Genomic DNA, 22,085 nt, shown 5'->3' with positions numbered 1-22,085 from the left:
ACATCATCCTGATACCAAAACCCGGCAGAGACTCAACAAGAAGAGAAAACTACAGGCCAATATCCATGATGAACATAGATGCAAAAATCTTCAATAAAATACTGGCAAGCTGATGACAACAGCACATCAAAAAGCTTATCCACCATGATCAAGTAGGATTCATCCCAGGGATGCAAGGCTGGTTCAACATATGCAAGTCTAAAAAAGTAATTCACTACATAAACAGAACGAAAGACAAAAACCACGTGATTATCTAAATTGGTGCAGAGAAGGCCTTTGACAAAATTCAACAGCCTTTTATGCTAAAACCCCTCAATAAACTAGGTATTGACGGAACGTATCTCAAAATAATAAATGCTATTTATGACAAACCAACAGCCAATATCATACGGAATGGGCAAAAACTGGAAGCATTCCCTTCGTGTATTCAAATAGGAAAGGAGGAAGTCAAATTGTCTCTATTTGCAGACAACATGATTGTATATCTAGAAGACCCCATTGTCTCAGCCCAAAATATCCTGAAACTGATAAGCAACTTCAGCAAAGTCTCAGGATACAAAGTCAATGTGCAAAAATCACAAGCATTCCTATACACCAATAACAGACTTAAAGAGAGCCAAATCAAGAACGAACACCCATTCACAATTGCTAAAAAGAGAGTAAAATGCCTAGGAATACAACCATCAAGGAAGGTAAAGGACCTCTTCAAGGAGAACTACAAACCACTGCTCAACGAAAAAAGAGAGGACAGAAACAGTGGAGAAACATTCCATGTTCGTGGTCAGGAAGAATCAATATCGTGAAAATGGCCATACTGCCCAAAGTAATTTACAGATTCAATGCTATCCCCATCAAGCTACCAATGACCTTCTTCACAGAACTGGAAAAAACCACTTTAAACTTCATCTGGAACCAAAAGAGAGTCTGCATAGTCAAGTCAATTCCAAGCAAAAAGAACAAAGTGGGAGGCATTACACTACTGGACTTCAAACTATACTACAAGGCAACAGTAATCAAAACAGCATGGTACTGGTACCAAAACAGAGATATAGACCAATGGAGCAGAACAGAGGCCTCAGAGGCAACACAACATATCTACAACCATCTGATCTTTGACAAACCTGACAAAAACAAGCAATGGGGAGAGGATTCCCTGTTTAATAAATGGTGTTGGGAAAACTGGCTAGCCATGTGCAGAAAGCAGAAACTGGACCCCTTCCTGACACCTAACACTAAAATTAACTCCAGATGGATTAAAGACTTAAACATAAGACCTAACACCATCAAAACCCTAGAAGAAAATCTAGGCAAAACCATTCAGGACATAGGCGTAGGCAAGGACTTCATGACCAAAACACCAAAAGCATTGGCAACAAAAGCTAAAATAGAGAAATGGGACCTAATCAAACTCCACAGTTTCTGCACGGCAAAAGAAACAGTCATTAGCGTGAACTGGCAACCAACAGAATGGGAAAAAATTTTTGCAGTTTACCCATCTGACAAAGGGCTGATATCCAGAATTTACAAAGAACTAAAACAGATTTACAAGAAAAAAACAAACAAGCCCATTCAAAAGTGGGCAAAGGATATGAACAGACACTTTACAGAAGAAGACATACGTGAGGCCAAGAAACATATGAAAAAATGCTCGTCATCACTGGTCATTAGAGAAATGCAAATCAAAACTACATTGAGATACCATCTCACGCCAGTTAGAATGGCGATCATTAAAAAGTCTGGAGACAACAGATGCTGGAGAGGATGTGGAGAAATAGGAACACTTTTACACTGTTGGTGGGAGTGTAAATTAGTTCAACCATTGTGGAAGACAGTGTGGTGATTCCTCAAGGACCTAGAAATAGAAATTCCATTTGACCCAGCAATCCCATTACTGGGTATACATCCAAAGGATTGTGAATCGTTCTACTATAAGGACATATGCACACGAATGTTCGTTGCAGCACAGTTTACAATAGCAAAGACCTGGAACCAACCCAAATGTCCATCGATGATAGACTGGACAGGGAAAATGTGGCATATATACACCATGGAATATTATGCAGCCATCAAAAACGATGAGCTCATGTCTTTGTAGGGACATGGATGAACCTGGAAACCATCATTCTCAGCAAACTGACACAAGAACACAAAATCAAACACCGCATGTTCTCACTCATAGGTGGGTGTTGAACAATGAAAACACATGGACACAGGGAGGGGAGCACTACACACTGGGGTCTATTGGGGGGAAATAGAGGAGGGACAGCGGGGGGTGGGGAGTTGGGGAGAGATAGCATGGGGAGAAATGCCAGATATAAGCGAAGGGGAGGAAGGCAGCAAATCACACTGCCACGTGTGTACCTATGCAACAATTTTGCATGTTCTTCCCATGTACCCCAAAACCTAAAATACAATAAAAACAAACAAACAAAAACAACAACGACCAAAAATAAATAAATAAAGTGGTATTGAGTTATAACACAAAATACAAAATGAATATTCATGCTTTCATACTGATATAAAAATGATTGAATAAATAAATGAAGAGACAAAATAAGTGTTCCAGACAAAATAACTTGAAATAATTTGTGTAGATACTCCACCATCAAGGATGGAGGGCATAACTTCCCATTCCTTTAATGCTGGCTGTGCATAGTGGCTTCCTTTCAGAGTACAGTACCGAAAGGAAGAATAACTCTACAGTGGTGAAACTTGACAAATGACCTCAGACAGATGATCATAATTAACATTTCAGTGATAAGTCTTGTTTATAGGTACCCGTAATATGATGTAATGAGAATGACACCTTACTCTATACTCTTCCTCCCCAAATCATATAACTCCAGGCTAACAATGATGAGGAAAATATCAAACAAATCTCAATCAAGGGATACTCTACAAACTACTTGACCATTAAACCTAAAAACTGTCAAGGTTATGAAAAACAAGTAAAGCCTGAGAAACTGCCACAGCTAAGAGAAGCTAAGTAGACAAGACATGACTATTAAATGCAATGTGGTATCCTGGATTGGATACTGTAACACATAAAGGACATTATGGAAAAACTGAGGAAATTTAAATGTAGACTTCAGTTAAAAATAATGTGTCAGTATTAGTTCATTAATTGCAACAAATGTACCATACAAATATAAGATGTTAACAATAAGGGAAACTGGGTATGAGACATATAAGAACTATCTTCACAATAAATCTGTAAGTCTAAACTGTCCTCAAAATGTTTATATTAAAAATGTGGTCTTACTTCTTGTACTTATCTTTAGAGTAGCTTGAATCATCATCATCTGTGTGAGGGGTTTTGGCATATGCTCATTATGATTAAAAGGAAATGCTCTTATCTAGGTATGCTTACATGCTAGGATCAGTCATTTTGTTGTCTAGGCAACCATCAGTAGCTAAGCTCAGCTCACAGGAAATATGGGCATCACTTACATGGCACAGACAGAGCAGTGGTGGCAGCGGTCTGGCTTGATCAGATGGCACCGGTCACAGAATCGTACAGCTATAAAAAAAATAAGGTGGTTAGCATTTGTTAGGGCTCAATATAAGACCTTGTATCTTATTAGTTTATCTGGATGACTTGTTATGCACTGATTATAGATAGTCAAACTCATCTTAAGTTGTCAAGCAAAAGGCAGATTACGCAAAAGAATTGGGGTATATATTTTTTTCCTTGTTGGATCCAATTTTGAAAGCACTTTTGGGGGCTGAAAGGAATAGGGAAAGTTTCATATCTGGATATCTGTCATAAGATTTTTCACTATAAAACAAACTATACTATCAACTGCTTGTGGGATCTTGAAAAATCATTTTGCCTCTATTTACCCCCACCTTTCTGATCTGAAAATAAGGATTCATAATTTATCTCCTGTCTCCAGAGATTGAATTTTATGAGGTGGATAACATTCCTAAAACATACAGTGGTTCCTAGAATAATAATCTGGAGAACAGAAGAGACATTCTAGAACAATTAGTTTAATTGACCTCTTTACTAAAGGAAGTAAAGATCTGGGCCATATCAAGTGATTTACCCATGGTCACACAACAAGTTGCTGGCAGGGCTGTGACCTGTACAGTTTTTATGACTTATTTTAGGATTCTTTTAACTCTAAGTTTGATATAAAAAAAATCATTCCTCTTCCCTTCCTCCCTCTTTCTTTCCTTCCTTTCCCTTAGATGAAAAGTTTTTTACTTTCCCTCTAATTTTCTCCAGGTTCATTGATAGAGTATGACTGTGTTTAATGTGGTTATTAAGTATAAAAACTAAACTGATGAATAATTTGAACTAGTATAATCATTTCATCTAAAGTATACATTAAGCCCATATAACTGATTCAACACAGTAGACAGTTAATTCAGCAGAGATTCGTGTTCACTTCTACCAATGGAAGTGTGTAAGTGACTAAAGTTGTGGGAATAATTGAGTCAAAGGGGAAGGGAGAAGAACATGCATACCTGGGTCCCTTTACATATTTAAAAATATACTGTCAATGCCCCATCCTAGTTTAAGCCACATTGTCTCTTAGCTAGTTGAGTGCAATAGCTGTGTAATTTATCACTCTGCTTTCACATTCACCCCTCACGAGACCTACTATACAGAGTGGCTGGGTGATCCGTCAAAATCTACATGAGGTCTGGTGTAGTGACTCATGTCTATAATCCCAGCACTTTGAGAGACTGAGGTGTGAGGACAGCTTGAGACTGGGAGTTTGAAACTAGCCTGGGCAACATAGTGAGACCTTGTCTTTACAAAAAATAAAAATAAAATAAATTAGCCAGGCATGGTGATGTGCACCTGTGGCCTCAGCTACTTGGGAGTCCGAGTGGAAGGACTGCTGGAGCCCAGGAGTTAGAGGCTGCAGTGGGTCATCAATGAACCACTGTATTCCAGCATGGGCGATAGAGCAAGATCCTGTTTTAAAAATACAAAAATAAAAACAAAATGTAAATCAGATCATATCACTCTTCACTTGAAACTCTCAATGGATTTCCAGCACCCACAGAATAAAATCCAAACTCCTTACCATGGCCTGTATCATCTGGCCTCTGCCTGTCTCTTCAAATGTATCTTCCAAAACTCTCCTCATACTATGTTCCAGTGAAACTTGCTGCCTATCTGCTCTTGTAATCAAGATTGCTCCTGTTTCAGGGCTTTTTGTGCTTGCAGTTCCTTTTGCCTGGGATAATCATCCCTCTGCTCCTTTTGGTGTGATGGTTAATTTTTTTTTAAATTTCAATAGGTTTTTGGGGAACAGGTGGTATTTAGATACATGGAAAAGTTGTTTCGTGGTGATGTCTGAGATTTTGGTGCACTCACCACCTGAGCAGCGTACACTGTACCCAATGTGTAGTCTGTTATCCTTTGTGACATCCTACCTTTCCCCTGAGTCTCCAGAGTCCATTATATCATTCTTAGGCTTTTGCATCTTCGTAGCTTAGCTCTCACTCATAAGTGAAAACATATGATGTTAACTCTTCCACTCCTGAGTTACTTTACATAGAATAATGCTCTCCAACTCCATCTGGGTTACTGAGAATGCCATTATTTTGTTCCCTTTTTATGGCCGAGTAGTATTCCATGGTGTGTATATATATGTATGTATGTTTTTTTTTTTTTGTGTGTGTGTGTGTGAGAATATATATATATTATATATTTCACATTTTTTATCCATTCAATTGATGGATATTTGGTATGGTTCCATATTTTTGTAATTGCAAACTGTGTTGTGATGAACATGCCTGTGCAAGTGTCTTTTTCATATAGTGACTTCTTTTCCTCTTGGTAAATACCCAGGAGTGGGATTGCTGGATCAAATGGTAGATCTACTTTTAGTTCTTTAAGGAATCTTTATACTGTCTTCCATAGTGGTTGTACTAGTTTCTATTCCCACCAGGGGTGTAAAAGTGTCCCCTTTTCATCACATCCAAACCAACGTTTATTATGCTTTGATTTTTAAATTATGGCCATTCTTGCAGGAATAAGGTGGTATTGCATTGTCGTTTTGACTTGCATTTCCCTGAAAATTAGTGATGTTGAGCATTTTTTCACATTTGTTGGCCATTTGTATATCTTCTTTTGAGAATTGTTTATTGAGGTCCTTAACCCATTTTTTGATGGGATTGTTTGCTTTTTTTCTTGCTGATTTGTTTGGGTTCCTTGTAGATTCTGGATATTAGTCCTTTGCCACATACATAGCTTGTGAATATTTTTTCTCAGTCTTTGGGTTGTTTACTCTGCTGATTATTTTTTTTTCCTATGCAGAAGCTTTTTAGTTTAATTAAGTCTCATCTATTTATTTTTGTTTGTGTTGTATTTGCCTTTAGGTTCTTGGTCATGAACTCTTTGCATAAACCAGTATCTAGCAAAGTTTTTCCAATGTTATCTTCTAGAATGTTTATGATTTCAGGTCGTCTTTGATCCAACTTGAGTTCAGTTGATTTTTGTATACAGTGAGAAATGAGGATGTAGTTTCATTCTTCTACCTGTGGCTTGTCAATTATCCCAGCACCATTTGTTGAATAGGGTGTCCTTTCCTTACTTTATGTTTTAGTTTCCTTTGTCAAAAATCAGTTAGCTGTAAGTATTTGGGCTTATTTCTGGGTTTGCTATTCTGTTCCATTGGTCTATGTGCCTATTTTTATACCTGTACCGTGCTGCTTTGGTGACAATAGCTTTGTAGTATAATTTGAAATCAGGTAATGTGATGTCTCCAGATTTGTTCTTTTTGCTTCCTCTTGCTTTGGCTAATATGGGCTCTTTTTTGGTTTCACATGAATTTCAGAATTGGTTTTTCTAGTTCTGTCAAGAGTGATGATGGCATTTTGATGGGAATTGCATTGAATTTATAGACTGCTTTCAGCAGGATGGCCATTTTCACAATATTGATTCTGCGCATTCATGGTCATGGGATGTGTTTCCATTAGTTTGTGTCATCTATGATTTCTTTCAGCAGTATTTTGTAGTTTTCCTTGTAGAGTTCTTTCACGTCCTTGGTTAGGTATATTTCTAAGTGTTTTTTTTATTTTTCCGCTACAGTAAAAGTGGTGGAGTTCTTGATTTGATTCTCAGCTTGGTTGCTGTTGCTGTATAGCAGTGCTACTGATTTTTATACATTAATTTTGTAAACTGTAACGTTACACAATTCATTGATAAAATCTAGGAGATTTTTGGAAGAGTTTTTAGGGTTTTCTAGGCATACTATCACATTATCAGCAAACAGCAACAGTTTGAGTTCCTCTTTATTCATTTGGATGCCCTTTATTTCTTTCTCTTGTCTGATCACTCTGGCTAGGACTTCAAGTACTGTGTTGAATAGAAGTGGTGAAAGTGGGCATCTTTGATTTGTTCTCAGGAGCAATGCTTTCAACTTTTCCCTATTCAGTACAATTTGGCTGTGGGTTTGTCATTGATGGCTTTTATTACCTTAACATATGTCCCTTCTATGCTGATTTTGCTGAAATTTTAATCATAAAGGGATGCTGGATTTTGTCAAATGCTTTTTCTGCATCTATTGAGGTGATAAGGTGATTTTTGTTTTTACTTGTATTTATGTGGTGTATCACATTTATTGACTTGCCTATATTAAGTGAACCCTAAATTCATGGTATGAAATCCACTTGATGATGATGGATTATCTTTTTGATATGCTGTTGAATTTGGTTAGCTAGTATTTTGTTGAGGATTTTTTGCATCTATATTCATCAGGGATGTTGGTCTGTGGTTTTCTTTTTTAGCTGTGTTATTATTATTATTACTTGTTATTAGGGTAATATTGGCTTCATAGGATAATTTAGAAAGGATTCCCTCTTTCTCTATCTTTTGGAATAGTTTCAGTAGGAGTGGTACCAATTCTTCTTTGAATGTTTGATAGAATTCAGCTGTGAATCTGTCTGGTCCTGGACTTTTATTGTCAGCAATTTTTTATTACCATTTTAATCTTGCTTCTGGTTATTGGTCTGTTTAGAGTTCCCATTTCTTCCTGGTTTAATCTAGGAAGTTTGTATATTTCCAGGAATTTATCCATCTCCTCTAAGTTTTCTAGTTTGTGCCCATTAAGGTGTCCTTAGTAGCCTTGAATGATCTTTTGTATTTCTGTGTTATCAGTTGTAATATCTCCCTCTTTGTTTCGAATTGAGCTTATTTGGCTCTTCTCTCTTCTTTTCTTAGTTTACTCACTAATTGCCTATCAATTGTATCTTTTCAAAGAACAAGCTTTATGTTTCATTTATCTTGTATATTGCTTTTTTTTGTTTGTTCCAATTTCATTTAGTTCTGCTCTGATCTTTGTTATTTCTTTTCTTCTGCTGGGTTTGGGTTTGGTTTGTTTTTGTTTCTCTAGTTCCTTGAGGTGTAAGCTTAAATTGTCCATTTGCACTCTTTCAGATTTTTTGATGTAGGCACTTAATGCTATGAACTTTCCTCTTAACACCACTTTTGCTGTATCCCAGAGACTTTGATAGGTTGTGTTACTATTATCATTCAGTTCAAAGAATTTCTAAAACTTCTATCTTGAATTCATTCTTGACTCAACAATCATTCATGAGTAGATTATTTAAATTCTATGTATTGCATGGTTTTGTGGGTTCCCACTAAAGTTTATTTCCAATTTTATTCCACTGTGGCCTGAGAAAGTACTTAAAAAATTTTTGATTTTCTTACATTTACTGAGACTTGTTTTGTCTATCTTGTTTTGCCTATCATATGGTCTATCTTGAATAATGCTCCATGTGCTGATGAATAGAATGTATATTCTGCAGTAGTTGGGTAGAATGTTCTGTAAATATCTGTTAAGTCTATTTGTTCTAGTGTATAGTTTAAGTCTATTGTTTCTTTGTTGACTTTCTGTCTTGATGGCTTGTCTAGTGCTGTCAGTGGAGTACTGAAGTTCCCCACTACTATTGTGTTGCCATGTATTTCATTTCTCAAGTTTAATAGTAATTGTTTTATTAATATGGGGGCTCCAGTATTAGGTACATATATATTTAGGATTGTGATATTTTCCTGTTGAACTATCCTTTTGTCATTATATAATGTCCCTCTTTGTCTTTTTAAACTATTGTTGCTTTAAAGTCAGTTTTTTTTCTGATATAAGAATAGCTAACCCTGCATACTTTTGGAGTCCATTTGCATTGAATATCTTCTTTTATCCCTTTACCTTAAGTTTACATGAGTCCTTATGTGTTAGGTGAGTCTCTTCAAGACCGCAGACACTTGGTTGGTAGATTTTTATTCATTCTGCCATTCTGTATCTTTTAAGTGAACCATTTAGGCCATTTACATTCAACATTAGTATTGACATGTGAGGTACTATTCTATTCATCATGCTAGTTGTTGTGTGTGTGTGTGTTTGTTTTATAGGCCCTGTGAGATTTATGCTTTAAGGAAGTTCTATGTTGCTGTATTTGAGGTTTTGTTTCAAGATATTTAACCCCTTTTAACATTTATTGTAGCTCTGGCTTGATAGTGGCAAATTCTCTCAGCATTTGTTTGTCTGAAAAAGACTTTATCTTTCCTTGATTTCTGAAGTTTTCTTTCACTGGACACAAAATTCCTAGCTGGTAATTATTTTGTTTAAGGAGGCAAAAGATAGGACCCCAATTCTTTCTAGCTTGTAGGGTTTCTGCTGACAAATCTGCTGTTAATCTGATAGCTTTTCCTTTGTAGGTTACCAGATGCTTTTGCCTCATATTGCTTAAGATTCTCTGTTTTGTCTTGACTTTAGATAACTTGATGACTGTGTGCCTAGTTGATGATCTTTTCGCTATGAATTTCCTGGGTGTTCTTTGACTTTTTGGATTTGGATTTCTAGATCTATAGCAAGGCCAGAGACATTTTCCTCGATTTTTCCCCCAAATAAGTTTTCTAAACATTTAGATTTCTCTTCTTCCTCAGAATCAATTATTCTTAGGTTTCAGAATAACATAATCATTTAACATAATCCTACAACTTCTTGAAAGCTTTGTTCCTTTTTCTTGAATCTTTTCCCTTTGTCTTTGTCAGATTGGGTTAATTCAAAAGGCTTTTCTTTGAACTCTAATGTTCTTTCTTCTACTTCTTCAATTATATTGTTGTAACTTTCCAGTGTCTTTTGCATTTCCCTAAGTGTGTTTCATTTCCAGAAGTTGTGGACTTACTAAATTTATGCTGTCTATCTCTCTGGAGATATTTTCATCCATATCTTGTAATATTTTTAAAATTTCTTTAAGATGTTTTTCACCTTTCTCTGGTCCCTCCTTGAACAGCTTAATAATGGACCTTCTACATTCTTTTTCTGGCAATTCATAAGTTTCTTCTTGGTTTGGATCCATTGCTTGTGACCTAGTGTGGTCTTTTGGGGATGTTAAAGAAGCTTGCTTTATCATATTATCCGAATTGTTCTTCTCATTCTTTCTTATTTGGGTAGACTATGTCAGAGGAACATTCTGTGGCTCAAGGGTTGCTGTTCAGATTCTTTTCTCCCACTGAGTAATTCTGAGGTGGGACCCCATTTTTCTAAGGATGGGTCTTCCTGAGATCCAGACTGCAGTGATTGTTATTTGCTCTTCTGGGTCTAGAAGAGCTATCAGACTCTGTACTGGTACTTGGGAGTGTCTGCAAAGAGTCCTGTGATGTGATCCATCTTCAGTTCTCTCAGCCATGGATAACAGCACCTGCTCCAGTGGAGGTAGAAGCGGAGTGAAATGGACTCTGAGGATCCTTGATTGTAGTTTTGTTTATTGCCCTGGTTTTCTTGAATGCTGTTTGTCCTAATAGTGAAGCTATCACGTGGACAAACTTAGGACCTCTGGTTAGCCAGGATGTCGCAGGCAGTGGGATTAACTGTTGTTTTCTCCTTTCTTGGAGCAGGATTGTTCTTTTATGCGTTGTTGTAATGGCTTAAGTTGGGTGGCCTCCAGCCGGAAGATGGTGCTTTCAAGAGAACATGAGCTGTTGTAGTGGGAGGATTCAATCTTTCCCTAAAGTCACCTGGATAAGTATTCTGGTTTCTCAGGGAATGGGCAGGGACATAGAGCTCCCAAGAGGTTTCATCTTCAGCTACCATGGCATGTAGAGAGAGGCTATCAGGTGAGAGCAGGTTAGGCATGTCTGAGCTCAGACTCTCCTTGTGTGGGGCTTGATGTGGTTGCTGTGGGGGATGGGGGTTTGGTTCTCATGTTAATGGGGTTATTTTCCCAGGCAGATTATGGCTGCCTCTGCTATATCATATAGGTCAACAGGGACATGGGGAAAAGCCAGCAGTCACAGGCCTCACCCAACTCCCATGCAGCCAGCAAGGATAATCTCACTCTCACTATGCTCCACTAATAGCACCTAGTTTATATCTAGGCAGCCGATTTGCAGGGCTAGGATCTGCCCTGCTACAAGCTTCTCCATGGAGAAAGCAATCAGGGCCTTCAGGCCCTGCCCCTTCCTACCTGCCACAGCTTCTGTGCTCGTATCTATGCTTCCTGTTCATCTCCCTGGATTCTGCCCAAGCAAATTCATGCTCAGTTGAAATTAATACAAAGTTCAGCTGGAAGTTTCCTTCTCCCTGTGTTCCTTCCCCAAGAAATCCTTGAAATAAAGTAAAGAGAGCCCTAGTGACAAGAAAATGGCTAACCTGGGCTTCCCTGAAGACTGGGAGTGCCTACAGGGTTCTTCCCACTGCTCCCTCTACTTTTGTATTTCTCTTGGCTCTCCAAATGTCTTTCAGCTCTACGTAAGGTTAAATCCTTCTCCCATGATTGGAATTTTCAGATTTCCCAGTAAGTATGTATGTTCAGAGTTAGACTTTTCCCCTCTTACACTTTTGGCACTCACAGGTTTTTGGCTGTCTCATGGAGTTTGCAGTGGCAAGACGCTTCTTTCAAAAGATCGGTGAATTCTTTCTGCTTTCTTGGTATGTTCCTGTGGTAGTTCCCAGAACAAAAGTTCATGGTGTGAGACTCCACATGTTGTTCTGTCCATCCAAGTGGGAGCTGCAAGTTAGTCCTGCCTCCTAACTGCCATTTTTTTTTTGGTTTGGTTTTAATTCTGATGGTTAATTTTATGTGTTAACTTGACTGAGTCATAGGGTGCCTAGGTATTTGGTTAAACATCATTTCTAAGTGTCTCTGTGAGAGTGTTTCTGAGTGAGATTAGCATTTGAATCAGTAGACTCAATAAAGGAGATTGTCTTCCCCAATGTGAGTGGGATTCACACCATCCATTGAGGACCTGATTAGTACAAAAATTCAGCAGAAGGGGGGAATTTGCTCTCTCTGTCTGACTGTATGATATAAGACATCATTCTGTCCTTAGACTGGGACTTATGTGATCAGGATTCCTGGTTCTAAGAACTTCGGACTCAAACTGGAACTTACACCATTGGCTCTAAGGTTCTCAGGAGGCCTTTGAACTTGGAGTAGAACTTATACCATTGTTTCTCCTAGTGCTTACATTTTGGACTCAAAGTAGAACTACACCACCACCTTTTCTGGGTCTCAGCTTGCTGATGGCAGACAATGGGACTTCTCAGCCTCCATAATCATGTGAGTTTATTCCTCAATGTAAATCATGTAAATAATAATTTATATACATATACCTTATGGATTTTTCTATAGAGAATCCTACTGAGAATGATTCCAAACAAACAGAATTTTAGGAACGAATTTTCTGAATTTGTTCTGAAGTTTCTGGAATTGGCTTATCAATCTTATTAGTTTTGATGATGCTAATGACTCTATATCAAGTAATAAAGAGAGCACTGGTAATCTGTGGCATTATATGGCAATGGAAATATGCAAAGTATCTTCAGTAGATGATCTTAATCAACCATTTAGGAGAAGCAAGTAGCTGGGTGACTATATATATAATAATTGTTAACATGTTTGAAAAACTAATAAATACAGTAAGGTTGTGTTTTGCCTTCTAACATGATTGAACAAAGTGGTAAAAGAAAAGAATGAGTTCAGGAATTCCCAGCCAAAGTACTGTATAAATTACCTGAAAGCTTCTATGTATCTCCTGAAGGAGATGCTTATTGCCTGTAGCCACAGGACTGAGATTGCTGAAAACCAAACACAGAATTTTATCCTGTAAATAGTTGAATTACAATGATAGTTGAAGTTCCAGTCTTGCAGGGTATCTACTGTTAAAGTGAAGGCACTGATTTGGAAAGAACTGGATCCTGTAAGTTAGGATTGGGATGTGTGGGAAAACCCTTATGAAGTCAGGGATACTGAGTGCCTAAATTCCAATGCTGCTTCTTTGCCAGGAGACGAGGCCTCCTTACCACCAGTGGAAGCAGACTGCAACTGCCAGTGGTATTGGCCTCTCCACTCCTGACTGAAGGGATCAACCCTGCATTCCTTGAGGAAACTCAGGCCACCATACAGGACAATGTTGATTCTCCTCTGGACCCACCCCTCTTTGCTTTTAAGATCTATAATAAGGCTCAAGCCCTAACAGACCCCTAAAGGTGAGGTACAAAGTGTGACCCATGAAGACATGTACTACACTCCAAAAGAACTACTTAAGTTTTCTAATTTATACAGACAGAAATCTAGGGAACATATGTGGGAACAAATAATAATGGTGGAAAAACCACAAAGTTGGATCTGGCCAAATTTATTGATAGGGGCCTACTAAGCAGAGATTCTGTTTTTAATGTTGCTGCTCAGGGAATTAGAAAGCATTCTAACAATTTGGTTGGTTGGTTAGCTAACATATGACAAAAAGGTGGCCCACAGTGAGTCAACTGGAAATGCTGGACCTGCCTTGGTTTAATGTTGAGGGGAGAATTCAAAGGCTTAAGGAGAATGGAATGAGTAGATCTGCTCATTCACACTGGGATGGTCTAGAAAATGTACCTTTCACTAATACTGTGAGAAATAAATTGGTAAAGAGAGCCCTGTGACAAGGAAATTTGGAAAAGAAGTGTGTGGAAAGGCCTCTCTGAATGGGAAAAAAGTGTGAAGATATTTGTGTCTTATGTGAATGCTCACTCATGGTTGATCACATGTCTTACTCCATTGGGGCTGCTCTAACAAAATACCATAGAGTGGGTAGCTTTTAAACAGCAAATTTATTCTCATGGTTCTGGAGGCGGAGTTCCAAGATCAAGGTACCAACAGATTTAGTGCTGGTGAGGGCCTCTTTCATAGATAGTGCCTTGTTACTGTGCCCTTTCATGGTGAAAGGGGCAAAGCAGCTCTCCGGAGCCTTATTATAAGGGCACTAGTCCCATTCATGAGGGTTCTTCCCTTATGACTTAACCACCTCCCCAAAGATCTTACCTCCTAATATCATCTCCTTGGGGATAGGATTTCAATATATAAATTTTAGGGGCACACAAACATTCAGAAAATAGCACAAGAGCAGAGAAGCATTTTAATAATCAAACAGACAGAATGGCCTGTCCTATGATTACCAGTCAGGCTCTTTCCCCACCCACCCCAGTTACTGCCCAATGAGCTCATGAACAAAGTGGCCATGGTGGCAGGGATAGAGGTTAAATGGGCTCAGCAATATGGACTTTCACTCACCAAGGCTCACCTGGCTACTGCCATTGCCGAGTGCCTAATCTGTCAGCAGCAGAGACCAACACTGAGCACCTGATATAGCACCATTCTATGGGGCGATGAGCCATCTACCTGATGTCAAGTTGATTACATTGGAGTGCTTCTATCATGGAAGAGGCAGTGTTTTGTCCTTACTGAAACAGACACTTTGGATACAGATTTGCCTTCCCTGCATGTTATGCCTCTGCCAAAAGTACCATCGATGGACTTACAAAATGCTTTATCCACCATCATGATATTCCACACAGCATTATTGCTGATCAAGGAACTCCCTTCACAGCAAGAGAAGTCCTGCAATAGGCCCATGCTTGTGGAATTTACTGGATTACCATGTTTCTCTCCATCCTGAATCAGCTGGCTTTAGAGAATGGTGATGTGGTTTTTTGAAGGGTCAGTTATAGTGCCAGTTAGGTGTCAATATCTTGCAGGGCTGGGAAAAGATTTTCCCAAAAGGTGTATATGCTCACAATCAGTGTACAATAGATAATGCTGATTCTTAGTTAGTATTCACAAGTCCAGAAATCAAGGGGTGGAAATGGGAGTGGTACCACTCACCATTACCCTAAGTGACCCACTAACAAAAGATTTTCTTCCTTTTCCTGCAACCTTACTCTCTGCTAGCCTAGAGGTATTAGTCCCTGAGGGAGGAATGCTTCCACCAGGGGACACAATGATTCCATTGAACTGGAAGTTAAGACTGCCACCCAGCCACTTTGGAATCTTCATGTCTCTGAATCAATAGGACAAGAAGGCAGGTGCAATGTTGGCTGGGATAACTGATCAAGACTATTAAGTGTAAATTGGACTTAGTAGTCCAATTTTGCTAGTGGGTAACTAAGGGTAATGGTGAGTGGTGCCACTTCCATTTCTACCCCTTGAGTCCTGAGTGGAAATTAAGGGGTGGAAATGGGCATGTAAACTGGTGTATAGACTATTAGACTATTGAATGTAAATTGGACTATTACTACTCAGGAATGGAGGAAAGAAAGAGTTTGTCAAGAACATAGGAGATGCCTTTAGGGCATTTCTTCATATTACTATGCCTCCTGATTAGGTCAATGGAAAACCACAACAGCCCAATTCAGGCAGGACTACTAATAGCCCAGACTCTACAGAATTGAAGATTTGGGTCACCATATCAGGCAAAAAACCAGTACTAGCTGAAGTGCTTGCTAAAGGCAAAAGGGGTACAGAATGGATGATGGGAGAAAGTAGCTATATATACCAGCTATGAGCGACCGTGTGACCATTTACAGAAACAAGATCTGTTATTGTTATGAGTGTTTTCTTCTTATTTTGTTATGAATAGAGTTGTGTGTGTCTGTATCTCAAATATCTTTGTTTTCTTCCTTTTCATATTCCCTTATCCTGTAACATAAGATGTACTGACTTTACATCATAATATTAAAGTATTGTTTATTTTATATCAGAGTATTTAAATAATTTTTAAGTTAAAAAATATCAAGGAGAAAAGTAAACTTACTCAAGAATTTTATCACTTCTTCCATGGAAGGGATTAGTGTGCTTTCAGTTGAATGCATGATGGTTGTACCATGTTAGGTAAAATTGTGATCTTCTTATTGCCTTTAGGTGGAGAGTATGATTTAAGGATATGTGTATGGGTGCCAAGTTGACAAGGGCTCAACTTGTGATAGTTAATTTTGTGTGTCAACTTGACTGGGTCATAGGGTACCTAGATATTTGGTTAAATATTATTTCTAAGTGTCTCTGTGAAGGTGTTTCTGGGTGAGATTAGCTTTTGAATCTAGACTGTGCAAGGCAAGACTGTCCTCCCCAATGCAGGTGGGCCTCATCCAATCCTTTGAGGACCTAAACGTAACTAAAATGTGGAGGATGAGAAAATTTGCTTTTTTTGCCTGACTGCATGAGATGGGACATCACTTTTCTGCCCTTAGACTGGGGCTTATACCATCAGCACTACTTGTTCTCAAACCATTTAACTCAGACTGTAACTACATTACCAGGTTTTCTGATTCTCCATCTTGCAGATGGTAGACCATGGGACTTCTCACCTTCCAGATAGACAGATAAACAATTGTACTGGCTCTATTTATCTGGAGAACTCTGACTAAAACACATGACTAAATCCTTATCATTTAAGTCTTCAAATGGTATTTCTTCAGAGAAGCCTTTCCCATTCCTGCCTATCCTGGGAACTGCGAATACCTCAAGGTTCCAGGGAATAGTGAGTAGTAAAGGAGGCAGCTGGTTGGGGATTACATGAAACCTGACAATTCATGCTCTCTCTGAAGAAGTATGGCACTACTCAGTTCCAGCTAATTTGTGCCATGTGGCACATCTCAGTTATCAAGAAATATCATCTCAGTTATCAAGAAAAACAAAAAATCTAGATTTTTATATAGAAATATCCTAAATGTAAAATACTAGCAAGAAGTGTAAAGTTTTAAAAGACACATTGGAGATCAAACAAAATATATTTCTGAGCCCAAGTCATCCCATATACCTCTACTTTGTAACCTCTGCTCTATCGCATCATTTTGTTTATGACTGCCTGAGATTATATAATTTCCTATCTGTTTCCTTCTCATCAGAATTTAAACCCCATAAGGGACCATGGCTACCTGTTCAACTCTACATTTTCAAGGCTAAGACCAGTGTCCCACAAATAGTGGTCACTTAAAAAAATTAGTATTATTGAAGTTTTGAAACATATGCTAAAAGTGGAAGTAATACTATAATGAATCCCATGTACCATTACCCAGATTCAACAATTATTAACATTGTGTCATTTTTGTTTCACCTATCTCTTCTACTGGCTTTTTACTTGAGCATTTTAAACAAATCCCAAACACTGTGTCACTTCAAACCATAAATATTTCCATATGCATGAAAACTTTTAAAAATCATAACCACTATGTTATTGCTCTAACAAAATTAACAGCAAGTCCTTAATATCATATAATACCAAGAACATATTAAAGTTTTCCCAACTGCCTTATATCTTAATAAATATTTGCTGAATAAATGATGAACAAATGAATGTAAGTGTCTGACAGTAAACTTTCTAAAACCTTGAAATGTGAAACATAATTATCCTTATTAGAAACTTTAGGATGACACGTCACAAGAACCTTGGTTTTCAAACTTTTTAACATATTCTCTGTATCTCTGTAGGTTTTTAAAATGTAAAAGGTGGAGGATTGGTTCAACAAGTCCTTACTGTTTTAGTCATGTAGATGAAACCTGAGAGTAAAATTCTGTATTGGATATTTACCCAAGAAAAAAGAAGATATGTCTTTGCACAGATACTTATACAATAATATAACAGATTGACTCAAAATAACTAAGCACTAGAAACAACCCAAATATGTATCAACTACTGAATGGATAAACTGTGATACATTCATACAGTGTAATGCTACTCAGCAATAAAGAAATACACAAAAAGATGGATGAATCTTATAAACTTTATGTTGAATAAAAGAAGCCAGACCCAAGAGTATATACTCTATGATCTCAATTATATAAAATTTGAGAGCAGGCAAAACTAATTTATAGTGAAAAGCTATCAGAATAGTGGTTGTCTATGGGGAGTGAAGTGAGGTGGGATTGACTGTAAATGAGGCATGACAGAACATTCTGGGGTGATGGTAATTTTAATAGGGGTTCAGTTAAACAGATATGTACATTTTTTAAAACACATGGAATTTTACACTTAAGATTATGCATGTTTTGTATGTAAATTTTACCAAAACAGACTAAAATATTTAGGTAGATGTCTTACTGATGTCAGCTATTTACTTTGAAATGTATCAGAAAAATAAGATGCCTTGAGGGAAGATAAATAGAGGTATGCATATGTGGACAGATATGTGATGAAGCAACATAGTAAAATGTTAGCAGTAGAATCTAGTTTTAAAATTTCCCCAATTGCTATATATCTTAATAAATATTTGCTGAATAAATGATGAACCAATGAATATAAGTATCTGACAGTACACTTTCTAAATCCTTGAAATGTGAAACATAATCATCCTTATTAGAAATATTAGCATGACAAATCAGAAGAACCTTGGTTCTTCAGGTGTTTACTATACAATTCTTCCAGCTTTGATGTGTTTAATATTTTTTAAAAATAAAATGTTGAGAAAAATCTCCATAGTGGTTTTCAGAAGATGAGAGGGGAAAACAAAGGGCTAGTTTGAAAACATATATGACTTAGCCTTTCTGAGACACTTGCTGAACTGCCTCTCTAGCTGACTTTGGATGAACTGACCTCCACTTCCAGTTCTTGTGTAAACTGGTAGCTTTTTGGCCATATCAACAAGCATCTGCTTCTGGACCTCAGGTCTCTCTTCATTTTCATAGCGCTCTTTGTCTGTATAGGACAAGTGGAACTGGAAGCAAAAGTGAAAGGTAAGACTTTATTATCTAAGGTTAATAGAGAAGGTTAAAACCAACAACAATAACTACTTTAATGAAATTATTAGTTACCTACCCTTGAAGCTCAGGTATCCATTTGTCTTATAATATTCTCTGGATAATTATCTCAATAATCTGGCTTTTATCTAAATCTCCAAAAGCATGAGATAGGTGTATTGTTTTATAAAGAAAATAAAATGCAGAGATTAAGTACCTTGCCTAAGGTTGCACTTAATCAACTAACAAGTGGCAATGCTAGATCTCAAACTCATTTCATCTGATTTCAAGACTTGTGCCCTTTCCATTGATTCATAGTATGATGCTGCAATCAGATGTGTAACACATTTCTGCCAGGGCTCTGTTGATAATTAACCATGCTTACCAAGTTGCAAGAATTTTCATAGGTCACACTGATAACACCCTTGGAGAAGTGAGATCAGACTGCTTGTAACATTGTCTGCATATTCTAATCTCATAAATAAGTGGAAATTTAGATATTCTCACTTCTTGAACTGTTTTAGTCTGGTATGGAGCTTGTTGCCACAATAGTGCCACATTTTGCTAATCTTGCAAAAGATATGCCAATGATTTTCAAAAGTAATATGAACCTGAAAGCATTTATTCTATCTGTGCCAAAGGGTAGACTGAGGTGAAAAAAAGGATCTGTGGTCAGAATTTCTGAGTTCAAGTCTCATCTCTATCACTTCATAGAAAACCACTTTGCAAATCAGACATTCTCAACCTGTTTCTTCATTTGTAAAGTAGAAGAAATAATGCCTACTTCATAATATTGGCGCAGAAGTGCTGACTAATAACAAGTAAATAAAAAGCTCTTTAGGAAGCTTAATTTTTGAATTATTTAAAAATATTTGATATTACCAAGGTTTTCAGTTTTAACTCTTCTAGTTGGTATGTTGCATTAGTCTATTCTTGCAAACTTTATCATGTGTAGTGGTATTTTATTGTGATTTTATTTTGTATCTCTTTGATTACTAATGATATTGAGCACCTTTTCATGAGCTTATTGGCCATTTGGATATCCTCTTGTGAAATACCTATTCAAGTCTTTTGTCCATTAAAAAAAATTGGGTTGTTTGTCTTTTTTTTTGGTATTAATTTATAGTCTTGTCTTTTTTTGATATTAATTCTTTATACATTTCAGATATTAGTCTTTGGTTGAATATTTTTTACTAGTTTGTGGCTTTCCCTTTTACTTCTTTTATGGTGGATTTTGATGAACAGAAGATCGTGGTGAGAGTGTAGATTTATACAATCAGTTTGGAAAATTTTGGCATTATCTATTTACACTAAATATATGCCTGTCTTATGACCCCAGCAATTTTATTCTTACTCTTATACCAAAGATAAATGAGTTTGTGTATGTATATGTGTCAGTGTGTATTAAAGTTTTATTTACACACACACACACACACACACACACACACACACACAAGTCAGCCTTCCCTATCCATGGTTCCACATTCATGCATTCAACCACCTAGATTAAAAATATTTTAAAAATTAACAATACAAGAAAAATAATACAAATAAAAAACAATACAAAAACTGTTTACATAGCATTTATAGTGTATTCATATTGTATGTAATCTAGAGATGATTTAAAGTATGTAAGAGGGTGTGAATGGGTTATATGCAAATACTATGGCATTTTATGTAAGCAACGTGAGCATCAGCAGATTTTGGTATCTATGAGAGGTCTTGAAACCAATCCCCTGTGGGTACTGAGGAACAACTATATTTATATGTCAAAGACATGTACAAGGATGTTCGTTGCAGCTTTATTTATAACCCACAAAAAATGGAAACAAGTGTACTTCAATGGCTGAATGGTTAAATCAAGTGTGACAAAATGGAATAACTAACAACAAGCAAAGGAAATGAACTGTTGAAAAATGTATCAACATGGATAAATTTGAAAAACACTGTTGAGTGAAAGGTATGCATAGAATAGCACCAACTATAATTCCTTTTTCATGGACTTCAAAAACAGACAAAACCAAACTATGGTGATAGAAGTTAGAGTAGTAGTTACCTCTGAGAGGAGGTTGATTGAAAAGAGCATGAATATTTATGAAGTACTAGAAATGTTTAAAATCTTAACCTGGATAGTGATTACATGGGTATAATGTATGGGTGAAAATTCATCAAATTATTCTCTTTAAAATTTAGTTCTGGGAGTAGAGTCTGTATATTATACTTCAATAAAATAGCAAAATAAATAATAAAATATTTCAAATGATTTAAATATATCTAACTTTAAAAATTGGAAATATATAAAATCAAACACTCTATTTTAAGAACCACACATAGTGGTGTGTTTTTTTGGTACTGTCATCCTCAAATAGAGTGAGAATTAAGTACCCTGCTTGAAGTATGTGGAAATATGTAGAAACATTTTTGGCTATTACAATGAATGTGGTGCACTATAGGCAATTAATCCTTAGCCTAGAGTGCTAAAGATTCTCCAATGAACTGAACAAATTCACACAACTATTTTTCCCAACCGAAGATCAATAAGTGGTATGAGAGGGGTCCAGATGGTTGATTAGAAGCAGCTGTGGTCCATGGCACTCACAAAGAGGAATGAAAGTGGCAAATGAGTTCAGCACTTTCAATTAAAATATCCAGGTTCTCGCATTGGGATTGACTAGCCAAACAACTAGACCCATAGAGAATGAAGAAAAGCAGCGTGGGGAAACAGCCCACCAAGGAGTGGCCCACAGCCAGAAAAAAACCCCACCCCCAGTCAAGGGAAGTGGTGAATGATTATGCAACCCTGCTCAGGAAATCACACTTCTCCCACAGATCACTGCAACCCACCAATAAGGGGATCTTCTGTTGAGCCCATGCTACCAGGGCCTTGAGTCTGATACACAAAGCTGTGCGGAATCTTGGCAGAGCAGCTGCTCAGGCACACAGAGAGACTCAGGAGTTTTACATACTCCAGCCCTAGTATCCCCAGCAAGGTGTGAGATCCATTTGTACGTACACCTAAAAAGAGTGGTAAATTAAGAGAGCCAAGCAGTGTCATTCTGTAGGCCCCACTTCCATGGCACCATACAAGCGAAAACCCACTGGCTTGTAATTCTAGGAGGCCAACT

At 37.3% G+C, this 22,085-nt stretch overlaps 1 protein-coding gene across 5 annotated transcripts in view; it reads right to left on the bottom strand.

Moving 5' to 3' along the window:
* Positions 1-22,085, bottom strand: part of ZDHHC15 (zinc finger DHHC-type palmitoyltransferase 15) — a 137,209-nt gene that overhangs the window by 71,390 nt on the left and 43,734 nt on the right. For all 5 annotated transcript variants that reach the window (XM_012455771.3, XM_012455770.3, XM_012455772.3 and 2 more), the window contains 2 exons: positions 18,818-18,938; positions 3,451-3,520 (listed from right to left, as the gene is read on the bottom strand). In XM_012455771.3, the coding sequence (XP_012311194.2) occupies positions 3,451-3,520; positions 18,818-18,938 (191 nt within the window). The remainder of the gene's footprint in view (positions 1-3,450; positions 3,521-18,817; positions 18,939-22,085) is intronic.

The sequence above is a fragment of the Aotus nancymaae genome, unplaced genomic scaffold (assembly GCF_030222135.1).
Source record: "Aotus nancymaae isolate 86718 unplaced genomic scaffold, 86718_ANA_hifiasm-v0.15.2.pri h1tg000004l, whole genome shotgun sequence".
Taxonomy (NCBI): domain Eukaryota; kingdom Metazoa; phylum Chordata; class Mammalia; order Primates; family Aotidae; genus Aotus; species Aotus nancymaae.
The sequence above is the reverse complement of the archived record's forward strand: the minus strand, read 5'-3'. Positions and strand labels throughout refer to the sequence as shown.